The sequence below is a fragment of the Cottoperca gobio genome, chromosome 10 (assembly GCF_900634415.1).
Source record: "Cottoperca gobio chromosome 10, fCotGob3.1, whole genome shotgun sequence".
NCBI lineage: Eukaryota > Metazoa > Chordata > Actinopteri > Perciformes > Bovichtidae > Cottoperca > Cottoperca gobio.
The window spans coordinates 3,001,812-3,018,176 of record NC_041364.1 but is presented as its reverse complement, the minus strand read 5'-3'; the positions used below and the strand labels follow the sequence as shown (position 1 = coordinate 3,018,176).

The 16,365-nt window shown below is 41.6% G+C and overlaps 1 protein-coding gene across 3 annotated transcripts; it reads right to left on the bottom strand.

Moving 5' to 3' along the window:
* Window positions 1-5,080: 5,080 nt before the first annotated feature.
* On the bottom strand, window positions 5,081-16,161 carry tlx2 (T cell leukemia homeobox 2). 3 transcript variants are annotated; one of them, XM_029442084.1, is made up of 5 exons: window positions 14,991-16,160; window positions 8,984-9,196; window positions 8,149-8,386; window positions 5,910-6,090; window positions 5,081-5,459 (listed from the first exon to the last, which is right to left on the bottom strand). In XM_029442084.1, the coding sequence occupies exons 1-5, from the start codon at window positions 15,493-15,495 to the stop codon at window positions 5,448-5,450; spliced, it is 1,149 nt and encodes a 382-aa protein (XP_029297944.1). In that variant the 5' UTR covers window positions 15,496-16,160; the 3' UTR covers window positions 5,081-5,447. The 3 variants fall into 3 exon arrangements, with proteins under 3 accessions (XP_029297944.1, XP_029297945.1, XP_029297943.1); XM_029442083.1 differs by lacking the exon at window positions 5,081-5,459 and having other exon boundaries at window positions 5,859-6,090; XM_029442085.1 differs by lacking the exons at window positions 5,081-5,459; window positions 8,984-9,196 and having other exon boundaries at window positions 5,467-6,090; window positions 14,991-16,161.
* Between the last annotated feature and the right edge of the window lie 204 nt (window positions 16,162-16,365).

The window sequence follows — 16,365 nt, the reverse complement described above, 5'->3', positions numbered from 1 at the left end:
AGGAGAACGTGACGAACGTTTGAAAACACACAGCCAATAGAATTAAAGGCTGGGCGGGACCAATGTAACTGTATGGTCTATTGGTTAAACACTAGATGGAGCTGTCGTAGTACAGATTGAGGTCATGCTACAAGTATTAAACCTACTACAGACCAAAATATGAAGAAAATAAATAATAACAACGATAATAATCACAAAGAAATACATTATTATATAGATACATGGTAGTTAGCTACGGTCTATTGCTACGTATATGTAGATAAAGTCTTTCTTTGTACACCCACCAATTTTCTTAAAATGTGCAAGGTCTAAATACGGTAAATTGTATTTTCCTAATTCTTAATGGCTTCCTCAAATAAGCTTTACAGCTTTTATATGAAGATTGGGATATTCTCCCTTATGTCTTTCACTTAATGTGCTGCTGGACTAAATAAAAGAGGCCTTTGGTCAGACTCTATAATAAAGAGTCTTCTGTGGTTATTAAAAATATTGATAATAAAACAGAGAGCCATTGTTGTCTGAGATATTACAGAGTAGAGAAATTATACGGAGGATTCCAAACTGCACACAACATTATTTGTATCAATGGTTTGCTTCTTTTAAAAGCTGAAAACAACTTAAAGTTTATAAACACATTTATCTTTTTGGTTCGTTGATTTAAATGAAACGCATATATTCTCTTTTAAGTAGAGTGTAATATAAATCAGATGATTAATTATAAATGTGGCTCCAAGGATGTTAAAACATCCCAAAGCCATCAGTTATAGCATTTCTTTATTGTAACCACTGTATTTATATGTCTTGCTCTCGATATCAGAGCAGGAGCCACAGAGCTGGTGAGGATTCACTACTCTGCTCAAACACTTTGCAGGAAGGTTCTTATAGTTTCATCAAGGCCATTCAGTAGTTGGACAGTCTTCTTATGCTTCTTCTTACGCAGTGTATGCTGCAGGAATCTGACCTTTCAGTTCAGACTGAATTGTATTTGGCCTTACGACTTGACTTTAGTTCATTTCTGTTGCAAGAGAAAACACACACGTAGAACAAAATGTCAGACATTGTGAAAATGCAGCAGAGTTCATTTACATTTCTTTCTAACTTTAATGATTGCCTCAGAGTGCGTCAGTTGCCGGCCGGTATTGAGCAGGTGTTGCGTCACTGATCCGCAGCACCAGTATTACCACAAAGGAATGAATTGTCTTCATGCATGCTCCAAAGCTTGAGAAGCATTAATGTGACACAGACTGCCAGGACACGTCTGCAGATCCGTTCTCATGGCAGATATGATGTTGTGCACTCAACACGTTTACTTTGCATTCCCATAAATATAAGGGATATATGCTTTATTGTTATAACTCTTTTTAGATTGAATTGCTATTACCTAGTCATCATGTATCACCACGGAGCCTGTTGAGGAGGAAGTATACATTTTTATATTCTTTATCAATATTTGAAGTATTTGTTCCAGAGCAAACTGACTCATTAGTATTGCCTTACACGACTTACTTTCCACTCAGCAGTAATGTTAATAGGAAGATGTTCACATCCATGTGTTCTTTTTGTCCCTGCATGCACTCTTGTATGCAAACATGCATCTGTGTAACTGTTTAAACATGTTTATGTGAGTGAGTGTTTGTGCATGTGTGAGTGTGTGCACATGTGTGAATGACAGAGAGAGAGAGAGAATCATGAAAGCGTGTCATGTCAGCAGGTTGACTTACTCTCTGTCAGGCTGTCAGGCTGCAGAAAGACTTCTTCAATCTTCACTTGACTCAGACGGCAGTGACTCGATGCTCCAGGATTTTCCTGCCAGGCTGCAGCAGCTAACAATTATTTAAAATGATCATATCAAAACACAATACGATGATATAAAGTACAAACCTATATGAATATTTTGTCAAATGTTCACTACACTGTTAATCTGTAAATGCATATTTGATATGTTTGTAGATTTCTGACAGAAAATGATGGAAAAAATGATCAAAATCAACCAGAAGGTTAAAGACGGTTCAACTCCGCTCACACACATGTGCTCCTTAGTGCCCTCTTGATTCAGAAACAAAGAACAGGAACCAGTTGGCATCCTTTGAAACACACGCTCCTCTCAGGAGGTTTAAAAGAAAGCCACAGCACACGATGGAGACTAATATTTGTTTCATTTAAAGACAACATAGCAAAACTAAATAATACGGACCTTTGCATTTCATCTCCAGAGTCAATGAATAGCTTCTAAACTAAAGTGTTTTCATGCTGATGTGAGTCTGCGTCATCAGAGTCCAAACGTGTGGATATGAAATGTATTGTAAATGCACTTTTCACATCTAGTCACCTGAAACTAGTTTGTGATTTTCATTTGTTCCCACAACAACTCCACATGTTAAAACCTGTTTGTAAATATGTATTGCAAGAGCACACACACACACACACACACACACACACCAGAGGGAAGCTGCACAGATCCTAACACATCACACTGCACGTCTGTTGTTCCACAATTAAACATTTAGAATAAAAAACATGTGCACGTGTCTCTTTACAGCAGAATTCTTCTGCATCATTTAAAAAATGCTATTTTCCAAGTGACTCAACATAACGGGCCGAGGCAGCATTTTGAAGTCAACAACCATAAAAGCCTTTCGTCAACAAAGCCTCACATGTCAACACATTAGCAGCGATGTAATAGACTTTGTCGGCCGATGCTTTCCTCCCAAATGTAGTGGCTACAGCAGCTGTCATGGCCTGAAGACGGTTGTTAGGACTGTGGACTGATATTATTACATACAGGAACATATCACGCTCAGGCTCGTATCAGTTATGCAACGCACCACACAAACGGGCTGCAGATAATCCCACTCAACATGTTGGCCATCAAGCCGTCGTTACATAAACATGTTAAGTAAACCAGACAGTGATCTTTATTTAAACCGTCCTATTCTTATGCTCTTTGCTAAGTATGCGTCACTAACACCTGAAAATACTCTCTGGATAATCTGGATTATCTCATGGGACTGAAATATTAATGCTATTTTATTGCAAATATACACAATTTCCTCATTTTGACTAGTTTATCACATATAAACAATCTCTCCAATGGTTTGTGTTTAAAGCTTCTGTAACGTTTGTGTTCTGTAATCGGTGTAAATGTGGCAAATGACTAATTATTGAACACCTTAGTTGCTGTTTCCTGATTCCTGAGTATTAGTAACGGACTGTCTGAACAAACCATAATGTTACAAAGTGGCCATTTAATACAAAATAGGACTTTTGCTGGAGGACTGCCAGACTCCAGGCGTCAGACCTGACTGTGCTCCCCTCACTGGTCACTGAAGCCACAACAGCTGATAATGACTTAAATGTTGACTCCGCTTCTCAAGAATGGAAACAACTTATGTGAGCAGACGGAGCGTGACATGGAGCACAACACAGCGTATGTGGCCGATAGTTTTTCTTTGGTGGCCCTGTTCAAAACAGAATGCTTGATAGGAAGTCTGATACAGCCGGAGCCTCTCTTGTTCATCTTGTGTGGTGACATTTTATTGGATAAGGACAGGGCTCTTTGGCGGCGAGAGAGAGAGGGGGTGAGAAAAAAGAAAAAAACCGACAGAGCCATGACAAGAGAGGAGAAAAACAATCTTTAAGCACCTGTAGTAAAACACAATGCACGGTTTTGAAAACAGTAAAGGGAGGAATTTTTCTAAAATGGGCCAAGTCACGTCTTCAAGGCATCCGAGACAGAGAGATGAAAGCAGCAGGGAGCGGAGGAAATGGGGGTTGAGGAGGCGTCACCTGGAGAACTGCCTGCTATTGACAGGATCCCAACCAGGCAAGACGCCACGAACACTGACTAAACATAGCTGCTGTGTGCTGGAGAACGGTTGTTGGGGGTGGCTGCAGTTGCAGACAGCTGTTTCCAACCAGATCATCAACCTGCTCTGAGCAACAACTTGGAGCCGCCAGATGCTGTTGATATCCCAACAAAAGGTACAAGATGTTGCCCTGGAGTTTGCAAATCTGAGCATTTCATAAAGGTGACAGGCATTTGTCAGCAGCGTGCACGGGCCAAGATTAACAAGAAGCTGACATTATGTTCACAGTTCAATGACTTCCAGCAATTCTGGGAGAGGAGGCGAGAGCACAGCGAGGCCCATTTCCTGTGACGTCCATGGCGGTGAAGGCTCATTTACGAGCAGGGAACCTGAATGATGTGTTTACTGTGCTTCTACATGGCTCGTTTTTGTTATGACTTGAGTGATAAGCCTTTTCCTGATAGAGTGGATGTGGTGATAACGAATGTTTTACGGCCGTCTGGTGTCTATGTGGCCAAGATTCACCGAGACAACAATGGAAGCCAAACCAAAAATAGTGTGGGAGCTCACATCTAAACAAACATCAAGCTAAATAAAAGAATATATAGATGTGGTGATAAAGGTTGTCAGGTGATGGGTGTATGAGGGAGGAGATTTCCATTCCTCCTGTAGGTGTCAGCTGACTGGAAGCAGAGCGTAACTGTAATGCAACACTGATAAAAACACAGAGGACTGATCATCCGGCTCTTGCAAAAGTTGTTTTTCACCTGAGAAATACAGCCCTCGATATCTTGACTGTGTGCAAACTCCAACAAACAAGATGAAGGAAAAGACTGAATAAAACAACAAACCATAAATAAAAACCAGAGCGCTGCATTTCAAATGTTCCCTTGGCGGCTGCACGATGTGTACCTTCTGCTGTACTCTCATTCTAATTTGAGCTGGCATCACTTTTCAAACCTTTATTTATCCGGGGGACGGTTTTGCTGAGCACGCTTGGTGTTTTTCGGCAACGCCCTCCTTCACACTCACACCTGGGAGCTGTAGTCATCAGTTTTTATGGATAAAACAAAAGGTATTGCACTTGTCCTTCTGATACAATGCAATGCTATCTTACCTTTGGGTGGTTTGAAACTTTAATGTGTAATCATAGCTGAATCCCACGAGGCTAACTAGCTCGCTAAAATCATAAAGTATTATTGCACTGTTTTCGTAATGGTGACAAACAGCAAACGGGCAGCGGGCGAGAGAGGGAAGAAAAACAGAGAAGTGTGTCATCTTTTCAAAAAGTCACAATATCATTTAATATAAAACACCTTTAAATTGAACATAATGAGGAATTCGTCATCAGGAGTTCCACCAATCCACGACCACTTGAACAGGCAGTCCACCTCGACGGCAGCTGACTTCAAGGGTACTTCCGAGTGCACACAGAAAAGGGTTGAAACATGCATTTTACTACATTGTACAAAGTCAAAAGCGAAAAACAGGAGGTCTTTTTTTGCCATTACTGGCCCAGAGTCTCTGCCGCCTCAGGAGGGGTCCAGAGGCAAAAGGTGGGAGACAGTCTTGATAGTTGGGCATGTACACAGGTGTCCATTTGTTTCCTGGCACGTATGGATAAAGTGCCCTCCTTCTCCTTTAGACCGTCAGCTGAAGGGAAAGCAGAAATGTGGTGTAAGGCAGGAAAATGACTCAACATACTTTAGATATTTCAGATAACAGTTGCTTAATGTGTGAGTGCGGCTCCTGTGCTGTGAAGTTTGCATGCAGGGTTTCGTAGGTCTTGGCAGTAACAGATAGCCGTCTCTCTCTACACACTCCACCATGTTGCTGGTAACGATCAATGAGTGAGGAAGCACAATGTCCATTCATCTTTTATCCCAAAGCAAGCATCTTTCTGCTGTATCTATGACAATCCCATAATGGTTTCTGAACGTCAGACATGTCAGAAATAGAGCGAAGAGGTTCTTCCCTTTGTCCTTTCACACTGATGACAAACCCGTCCCTCCCTCTGTCTCTGCCTCTCTCCCGCCCTCCCTTCTACACAAACTCACACACACACTATCACACCACAGATGCCGCGGAGGTGACGGAGGTCACCTTATTGTCGTCTGCCCAGGGCTGCAGGTTCTGCAGGGCGTACAGGGAGGAGTTGTGCAGGCAGAGCGGGTCCGGCTGCAGAGGCTGGCTCAACGTCTTCTGGAAAGCTTCCTGCTGGAGCTGCAGCATCAGCCGGTTGGCCTGCTGTCTCTCTGCCTCTCTCTCCTCTGCAGTCTGTCTCCTGGGTGGATGGGGGGGAGACAACAGGGGAACAGAGGAAGATATAAGACCTTTGTAATGTTTGTTACCACAGCTTTGTTTGGATCATCATTGTCTTTCTTCACATTGACAGGATATAGATCATATTAAAGCGGTGGTTCCCAACCCGCGGGTCACGACCCCACAGGGGGTCGCAAGTTAATTATGAGACAATAAATGTTTTGTTGTTTTCTTGCAGATACTGGATCATTTTAATCAAGCATAAAAACATACGTCCACACAACAAGGGAAGAAATGAACTGGTCACAACATAACGTCATGTCACCTGACACTGCTTTGTTTTCACACGCCCGGAAGGAAGGAAATAAATCATTTATGATCAATAAAAACACTATAATAAAAGTAAAGTTAGTAAAAAGAACAGCAGCCAGTTATGATTGGAGTGTATATTTATTTCCTTTAGTTCTTGCTATCGATGTAAGAAGTCAAAGCCAGAATAAAATCAAGAGAAGAACGCGACACACAAGTAAAACCTGCTCATTTACAAATGTCCTGATCATTCAACACCTGTGCCAGTTACTTCAGCTTCAGGCTAAATGACAGCTGATCAGGATGAGTGACAGGTGCTGGTGTGTGAGTGTGTGTGTGTGTGTGTGTGTGTGTGTGTGTGTGTGTGTGTGTGTGTGTTCTAATGCACGGTCCTTATCAGCATCGCAGATTAAGGCCCAAGGAAGAAACTCTTTTGAAATCATCTCGGTGTTACTAATAACACAAACCAGAAGAAACAAATGATTGTCGTCAAATTCAACTAAAACACACAAACGACAGGTAAAGAATGCGAGGCGGAAACACACCTCTGAAACACTCTTCGGTGCACACCGACCTCCATCCATTAGCCACACATTATTGTTAACAGCATTATCATAATCTGATTCCCCGGCTGTTGATTTGATCATCCTCTTGTTACTAGCGTAGTCGTCACGCAAAGACATCCCTCATGCTCGTCCTATCAGGTGCACACTACAGGGAAATGGCGTAAATCTCAGCAAAACGAGGATATCAGAAATAACAGTTAGACCAATTCCCTTGTTCCCTGTGACATGTCGTTTAGTCCTGCATTTAGTTTAATTCCCTTTTATGACATCTGTATTCATACGTGTTGCTGTTCCACTGCTGCAGGAAGTCATTGTTGGAACGTGTTGAATGTTCCTCAGAACCAAACGTCAATGTTTGTTTGAGACGAAGAAAACAAAAACTTTTTAAGTGTTTTGTACGTGTATTAAATTCAAAACTCATTGTAAAAAGCTTTAGGATCATTAAAACATTAAAAACCCTAAAAGGTCATTTAAGCTGTTTATAATATGTTTATGAAATATGTGTCCTGTCTCTTTAACTAAGGGCAGGGCTTCATAATTAGATTTTCTACTCATTTACTTCCAAATGGCTATAAACAACCGTTAGAATGAAGTGAAGGAGTGTGTGTGTGTGTGTGTGTGTGTGTGTGTGTGTGTGTGTGTGTGTGTGTGTGTGTGTGTGTGTGTGTGTGTGTGTGTGTGTGTGCTTGTGTGTGCATGTGTGTTTTTCTGTCTATGGACTTGGCTGTCAATTCGTCCTGTGAGTGTTTCAGTATTGCTTTGGACAGCAGGTTTGTAAAAGGCCTTTCAGGAGGCTCAGGAGTAATTGTGCTTGGTCAAGTGAACTGGCCGACTGGTAGCTAAGCTAAGCACAAATAGGTGTTGTGTTGTACGACGCCTCGGAAGCTTCAGCCGACATTTCTCTCGTGTTTAAAGTAAAACACGGGTAAGCATTTTAGACCCAAGAGCAAAACACAGACACATTCAGTGTTGATTTAGGGCACAAGACAAATTGGAAGGAAGGACCGGCTCTTCTGAGTGAACATCCTGCCCTCGTAAAGACTTCTGAGAAATCCACCACGGCCTCTTTGTGTTTGCCTAAGTAGATCATGAGGGAGAAGATATGAGCACACACATGGCACGTGGAAGAGAGAGTTATGATGCTTTGGCTTCACTCTGGACACCAGTGCAGCAGCCAACACTTCCAGTGTGCCTGAGAATCTTACCTCCATTTTGTCCGTCTGTTCTGAAACCAGGTCTTGACTTGTGCATCCGTCATCTTCAGGGCTTTGGCCAGGGTTGCACGCTCAGCCGACGCCAGGTACTTCTGACGATGGAAACGTTTCTCCAGCTCGCAGATCTGCACGCGGCTGAAGGAGGTGCGAGGCTTTTTCCTCTTGGGCGGCGTCCGGTTCTGGTAGGGGTGGCCGATACGACGGGTCACGGAGAAGGGTGAGAGGGCGGCTGAAAGAGGCAAACAAGAGGATTTGTCTCATTCGGTTTCGTGGATTGTACCTTTGAATGTCATGCAAGTCTTTTTTAAAGTCCATGTTAGCATTAGCAAAAAGGTTCTTCTCAGTGAGGGGAGGGTTGAAGATTAATATCTGGTATTTCCATTTCTAAACTGGAATGATCTATGCTTCTGAAATGTAAACTTATTTCCCTGGAGGTTTGGTTCGTCTCCGCTCATGTTATCAACACAATTTAGTTTTCCAGTCCTTGGTTAGATACAATCATTGTCCATTTTGTCTTAACTCTGGAAAAGCCAGTGTGTTTGGGGAGTCTAAGAGAAGGCCCAGAAGCTGCCATTTGAAGAAGATAAATGTAATTACAACTAATATTCCCCTGCCAGATTTTGGACAGCACGCTGTTTGTACAGAAAGCACGTCCAAGAGAAAGTCAGGAAGCATCAGATCCAAAAACAACCCCAAAAATATATATTACACTGGCCTCATGGAGCTTATCATAGATTCTTCTGCTGTAGACACACATTTTCAAACATTTCAATGTGTATACATCAGTTGTGACACACATGGGGAAGGTGGGGAGGGGGTGACTCACCTGGGCAAGCCCCCTTTGGAAAAGGATAGTCTGCTAGAAAGCCATTGGAGTCTCGCAGGTGAGCGAGCTCGGGGTAATAGCATTTAGCTAATGTCTCCACAGTGCTCCAGACAGGGACCCTGCCGATGTCTCCTTTGGGGAGAGGACAGAGGGACCCGACAGGCCCCGGCCCCCCTGTGGCCTCTCCGGCTCGGATATCCTCTGCCTGCTCCCCTAAAAGGAAAGGGAGACACATTGAGGTCCCACATCTGGAGCACAGCAGCAGCAGCCGCTGTGCGGGCGCCAATTCATACTCAGATAATCACATGAAGGAAGCCTGAAGGATGAACAGAGTCCACTTTAATGCAATTTACTGCTCGTCTCTTAAGTTAGCATTGAGAAGGGTTTTGCTTCAACATTACATATCTACCATTTAGAAATATAAGTGCCGGCGAGCAGGGTTCAAGCACATACTGGTCAGCCAATCAGAATCAGGCAATCAAGGTCATCCATTGACAATGTGATGAAGGTATACGTCACTTGTAATATCCCTTCGTTAAAACAATAAGAGCAAACTAAGCACCAATCACAGTCCTTCAATCTAGCACAGTACAATTCAAATAAAATGTGATTTTGCCATCCGATTCAAAGAAACTACATTTTTGCACATTCCATACAAACATTAAGCATTTGGGATTAAAACTCCTAACAATCACATGTTACAGGATGCAGAATTACACAACGTGTCACATATTGTTTTGCAGAATCTAGTATGTAAAGGTTTTGATGTTGAGGCAATGATTTATTATTTTAAATAAACGTTTAGAGTCTTCCCAACTGCGTTATCATTGTGTCATTTCACTGTATCTGGGTATTAATAACAACGTATCTCCTGCATCATAAAATATCTATGAATCCTGTCTATTTTGTCAGCCATGGGTAAACAGAAGATCGATACATGTAATGGGATCGTTTCTGGCCATAGATCCACTCCCCAAGCCACATTCTCATTTTGAGACAGAATGTAAATCAACGACAGCAAAACAAAAAAACACTTTCTGTGTGTGTGTGTGTGTGTGTGTCTCTGTGTCGTTCCTCCCCAGCAAGCTGTTCCGCCTCCTGTCTTACAGGGTGTTTATTTGTTTTTGTTTTGTCAGAAAAGCTCACCAGCAGCCAAAATGAATATGAAAACATCTGCATAGGTGTCCCCCGAGGGCCACGTGATGCTGCGCTCAGAGTTTCAGCGACCTGGAAATTCATTTGCCACACAGACGATGACAATCTGAATGGAAAATGGAACATGAAGCTATTATGCGCTCGGCAGTCGTTTCCAGGGAGCCGCCGTCGTCCCCTGATGGTGCTGAACACGAGTGGCAAATTGAGGCGTACACGCGCAAATGATTTGTAAAATAAAGATGAATAGCTGCAATGTGCTGCTACAGTAGGTCACATGAAGTTAACATTACCTGAGTGGAAATTAGCAATGCAAATTTAGTGCCTGCAATGAAAGCTCACTTCCTTTTAGTGTGTTTGCTGCTGGATTTATAGTGTCCATGTCTTCTTCTTCTTCCTCTCGTTATTATTTTTAATATCCTTTGGTAATATTCCTTTAATATTATTATCAGGTTTCACATTATGGGTTGCTCTACTGCTCGATAATAGTAAAAGCACGGTAATGCCATCCCTCTAATATTCCTTCCGGGTCTCAGACAGGCATCTGTGGTATTTAATCACACGTTTATAAAGACAAAATCCGCATGATGTGTCTGATATTTGTGTTTCTATAAGGCTCACAGCAGACTCTGTGGCCTTTAATAGAGAGTTTAGAGCGACTTCATTGCACCCAATTGTAATTCTCAGTCTTATTCCTATAGTAACGTTTCTAATATATGCATTTAAAAATTGTAATTTGTCGTTTTGTGTTGCCCAGAACTATGTGTACCCTCACGGGTCACATGCTGAGAGCGAACAGGCCTGTTGTTGCTCCCAGCGGCAGGTCTGGCTGAATAATACTGCATTAGATGGCTATTTCAGGCCATCTGTGAGCTAACTAATGGACCAGGCACATACAGGCACGTTCACATGCAACCCAAGTGGAACTTCAGATGCAGCAGGAGCCTTAGGACCTGCCAACTGCAGAGAGGCTTTGCGTCAGAGCAGCAGCATGCTGAGAAATACACGACACAGGGATGCTTTGGATACTGTGCCAGTCAAGTTTAAACATTTGACTGACGGTGTGAGGCTACGACGAGATGTGCCTTCAGATGGAAGTTATTTATATAAGGCAATAAATGCTGTAATGTGGTCGTAAAAGTCACAAAATCATCTAATGAAATGACATGAATGGAAATAATGTTTTCTTTTATCTATGGGACAGACATGAAGACAATTATGTTATATATTATACATGTAGTTAAAACTGCATGACCTTTCACTGCAGGAGGTAAAGGTGTGAGACAATAGTATATTTTAATTAGGAAAATAAATAAATGTAGGTTTCTCAAAATGAGCATCACACACATAAAAGATATCTACATATACATATTAAACACAACTAATTGTAGCTCATTAAGCACACCTGTCGTTTACTATGATATAATGTTCCTGCAGAGATACAAAATCCCACGAGATTAAACGCGATTAGGTTGAAATGGAAATAGGGACATTTACATTTGTATGCTCTAAAACCCAAGGTTAGGATTTAAATAATTTTGCAGGGTAGAAACTCGTTATTGCATATAGGTAGAGGTACTTTATACTTTATAACCACATCGGACCATTTATTATTATTATTATTATTATTATTATTATTAAAAAGAGAGAAAACCCTGTTCACATAAATACAGAAAGGAAAGAAAATGATCTGATTTCTTCTTCTTCTTCTTCTTTAAATGAAAAATAAAATATGTGTGAATACTAAATGTGCTGCCTAGGTAATACAATTTAGCATAAGCATATCAAAAAATAAAATGCTACCATGGAGGATATGTTTCCCATAATAAAACCACCTATACTTAATAACACTTCTCGGTGACAGTGCCTCCCTTCCCCACTGCGGATATTACCTTTGTAGCAATCTAATAAATATATCCGTGAAGGATTCTAAAGGGGATATTGAAATATAACATGAACATATATTGCTATTTATTACACTGTACGGGACAAAAGGCACTGTCTTCTGTCACAGCGACAATCAGCGTGGAAGCACGAGGACAGGAGAGGAAGCACGAGCACATGTCCTGCTGCCATGAACAGGCACAAGGACATTTATTGCAGAGAAAAAAGAGTTTAATTATGTTTGTTATTGGTGCGAGGTGGCCTGTAGAGACACGCGCACTTTATAATGGCTCCGATTATTGTAAAGATTATTAAACGCTCCACATTATTTTGTATTTTTCCTAGTATTATTATAATATTATTATATATATATATATATATATATATATATATATATATTATTATTATAATATAATATATTATTATTACAGTGCTAGTTTATTGTTGTATGTATTGGATTAATGTTCACATCGTATATTTACTCATTTGTTTGAATATAAACTGTACACTTTTTTAACATTTTCTTTTTAATTCATTACAATTATTATTGATTAAATTATTATTATAGTCTTTATTTTTTATACCAGTTGAGCTACTATTTGCTTTTTTTGTTTTGCAACTTTTCTTTTATGTTTTGTATTTCATCAGAACCGTTTCCGAGGTTTAAAATAGGCTTGAATAAAAAAATAAATGTTAAATTAAGTCAAATCAAGTCACTAGAGAGTAGAAGTAACGCTACTAGGGACTAGTACCAGGCCTCCTGCGGCTGCGGCTGCTAATACTATTACTACTAATAATAAAAGCTTAATAATAAAGTCACATTGGCGGTAAAATAAGATAGTATAATTGGGAAACATAAATAAAGCCATATGACTAATTCCAGAGAGGAGATAGAGATCAGCATAAAGCCATTCATTAAACAAGTCTTCTTTAGAGATGGATTAAATGATCATAACGCCACAAAACTTAATCCTGCGCGTCCGTCTGATACAACTTCTCATGATTTATAACGTGAATTCAGGTCACGAGGACGCGCGCGCCAGGGTGGAAAACGAGTCTATTGTGCAATTTAACGGGTTTCGTTTACATCCCTGCCAGAGCTGGAAGCCTTTGGCAAAAATGTTTAGCTGTTTAAAGCTGCACGAGGCCGTTTTTCTCCTCCGGTTTCAGCTCGAGGAGAGCAAAACAAAAAAACAAGAAACAGAGAGAGAGACATTTAAAATGGTGCTCTGCCCATCAGGACAGATGATAGTCCATGTGATTTACGGCCTTTTATAGGAAACAGAGCGTGTGTGTGTGTGTGTGTGTGTGTGTGTGTGTGTGTGTGTGTGTGTGTGTGTGTCTGTGTGTGTGTGTGTGTGTGTGTGTGCTGATCCTTGGCTGATCAATACAGTGGAAAGATATAAGCTGCGAAATAATTACAGCGACACAAAGCTGAGAGAAATTAAACGAGAGGCCCTCGGTGACTATGAGTAGAATTGATAAGCCTATTTACACTGTATCTTTTTGCAGTTGACATATCGTCCCCCAGTATTTAATAATTAATCAGGTAGAAAGAACGGAATAGTTAATATTTAATGCGTGGAGAGGGGGGGGGGGGGGGGGTCTCAAATCCATGACGTTCTTCATGTTCATCTTCATAAGGATGAGGTCATGAGAAAAAGACCAGTGGAAACACCCCCTCTCAAAACTAACTGAATAAAGTAAAGAGATAATAATATCATTGCCCCAGAAGATATAATTCTTCACTCAAGAATTTAAGGAATAATTCTTTAAAATTACATTTCATTTTATGCTATTGTAAAACCATCTCTCTTTATGACAATGTGCTTATACAAAGACAGTGGCTGATTCAACATCTGGCAAAGGGAAAGGGAAAATGAGCATTATGGTTAACACTGACACATTATTAGTTATTTGTTTGGATTCATGTGGACCTGTAAACATAAATAAGTACATTTAAAATGAAAGCTGTAAACGCCTCTCTGTGACTTTACATGCAAGATACAAAAACATGGGAATAAAAGCACATGCTGTGAGTGTTTAAAGCTAAAACTAAATGTATGCATGTGAGATTATAACTAATAACAATTAAATGTAACGCAGATTAGTTGCACTAAAGAATTAGATTAGTGCATCCTAGTTTCTTAATTTTCTGTTCATTTTAAAGATGTTTTTGTGTTTATTATATACTTGAAATAAAAAGGAAAATAAAAATAAACTCTAAAGTATCTACAGCGTCGCTGCGTCATGGTGTGTAATCCAATGAGCGCGAGGTGTTTAAGAGTTTATTTTATGTGAATTGTGTAGATTTATTTGGAGAGTGACACATAATTAAGGCATGTGTTTATGTAATATGTACATTACTTTATTGGCAAATGTGAATGTGTAATAACATGATTTACCTGTTATCATACACTGCTATATAGATTTTAACCTGCCATATGTTATTACTATTATGACTCATCTTCCTGCTTTCTCAATTGGCTCATAGACGGAAAAAAATCATTCATCCTCGTGAAAAAACGGAGAACGTCGTAATCCGTCATCCGCTGTAAATGGAGAGTGATGGTCCAATACTGATTCATCAGCATGTCCGTGTCAATTTCTCCACTCGTTTATCAGACTGCCCTCCCAGCATAATACAAGTGACTCTGTGTATGCATAAAATTCGTTATAGATTACAACCTAAAGATAAAATCAGACCCTCTCTGCCGAGCTATTAGGCCCAGATTATCCTGCACACTTCATCCCTCAGGGCCGGTTTTACACATGGATGTCAGGAACATGCACAACTCACACCTGTAAGGCTGTAAAGGGAAATATACAATAGTGGTACTACTCTGAGCTGCTCAGTTATTATAGGATGCAGGTGAAGGTGGTCTGTAAATGATATATTCCTCTGGTGTAATAATAGGACTCACACATCAGACTACAGGTGTTGCAGGATCACGAAGGAAACTCTTTTTACCTGTTAGTCTATCCTTGGCAAACCTCCTACTGCTCTCCATCCACGGGAAGGTGAAGTTTGTTGCATTCCCCATCCCCATCCCGGGCACCGAGGCAATGCCGGGTCCGATGCACGGCGGTTGTGTTGAAGGGGGCGGATGCGGCGCAGCAGCGGGCGGCGGCGGAGGCGGCATGGGTCTGTGCGCCGGAACCCGGATCACCCCTCCGGCGCCGCCCGAGTTCACGTTAACGTTCATGTTCATGTTCATACTGACGTTCATGTTCATGTTGACGTTGTAGGAGCCGGCCAGACCCGCCGCCATGGAGCAGGCCGGGTTGTAGACGCTGTTGTACCCGTTGCTGTAGACGTTGGGGGCCAGCGCGTAATCCGGGTCGCCGGTCCGGTTGGGCAGCATGCAGCCGCTGGACTGATCCGAGCTGTTGAGGATCTGGTCGATCCCGAAGCTGATGGGCTCATGCTGCTGTTGGTGCGTCTGGTTCACCTCCTCGATGCCGGTGTGCTCCATAGTTTTTTGTGTCGGTGATGTGTTTCAGTATATTTGATCAGTGCTCGGATGTATTTTTGTCAAATGATAATTCACGCCTTGGGAAATGTTTGTGTGCTGCAGTATCGGGCTGTTTTTGGTTTTAAAGCATCGACACAGGCCTGATCTACTCCCACGAAACCAATAACGTGTCCATTGCTATCCAAAATCTTGCCATTATTTTTGTCCAGCATTGGGATCGGGTGTTCCCTAAATTAAATGCCTATCCATCGCGCTAAGAAAAAGCGTATCCATCTTTAGCAGCGTGTTCTCTCCCAGTGAACTAGACACGAGGCAGACTAGCAACAAGAAAAAAACAACCGAAGATGCAAAATGGTTATCCTGAGTACTTACAGACACAAATCCGTGATTTTTTGGGGGAAGCAGTTCTCTGGAGAGGCTTGATGCGCTTTGTTCGCCTACTCTGGCAGAGACGATCCATACGCAGAGGGCATGGTAGGATACCCAGCCTGGTTGCATCCAAATAAAGCCACAGACTAAACAAAACAAACCCAAAGAGGGGAAGAAGAAGCGCTGACCTCGCTGCCGTGGATATTAATTGGAGGTGAGAGCGAAAGATGGCTCTGTTGTGCTGAATGGTGAAGTGCGTTTCAGCAGGTGAGACAACCCTCTGCGTAAAAGCTGCCATTCGGTCATCCCCTCGCCTCCCTCACTCTCTCTCCCTCCCACCCTTCCTCCCTCCTCCTCGGTAGGGAAGTTGTTTTGCTCAGGATGTCTTAAAGAGGCCGCAGCTTTCTTTATTTTCGGCAGCTTTTCCGGTAATAAACGGGAGGTCGTGTGCCTTTTAGCGGTGCTGAAGGTCCGGGTCCAAACTGTTTGGCGTCGACGATA

Coding starts and splice junctions, on each gene's coding strand:
- tlx2 (XM_029442083.1), bottom strand. CDS start 15,495: ATGGAGCACACCGGCATCGAGGAGGTGAACCAGACGCACCAACAGCAG. Junction 9,197..14,990: donor TGCCAAGGATAGACTAACAG/GTAAAAAGAGTT, acceptor CTTTCCTTTTAG/GGGAGCAGGCAGAGGATATC. Junction 8,387..8,983: donor TCCAAAGGGGGCTTGCCCAG/GTGAGTCACCCC, acceptor TGCCTCTTTCAG/CCGCCCTCTCACCCTTCTCC.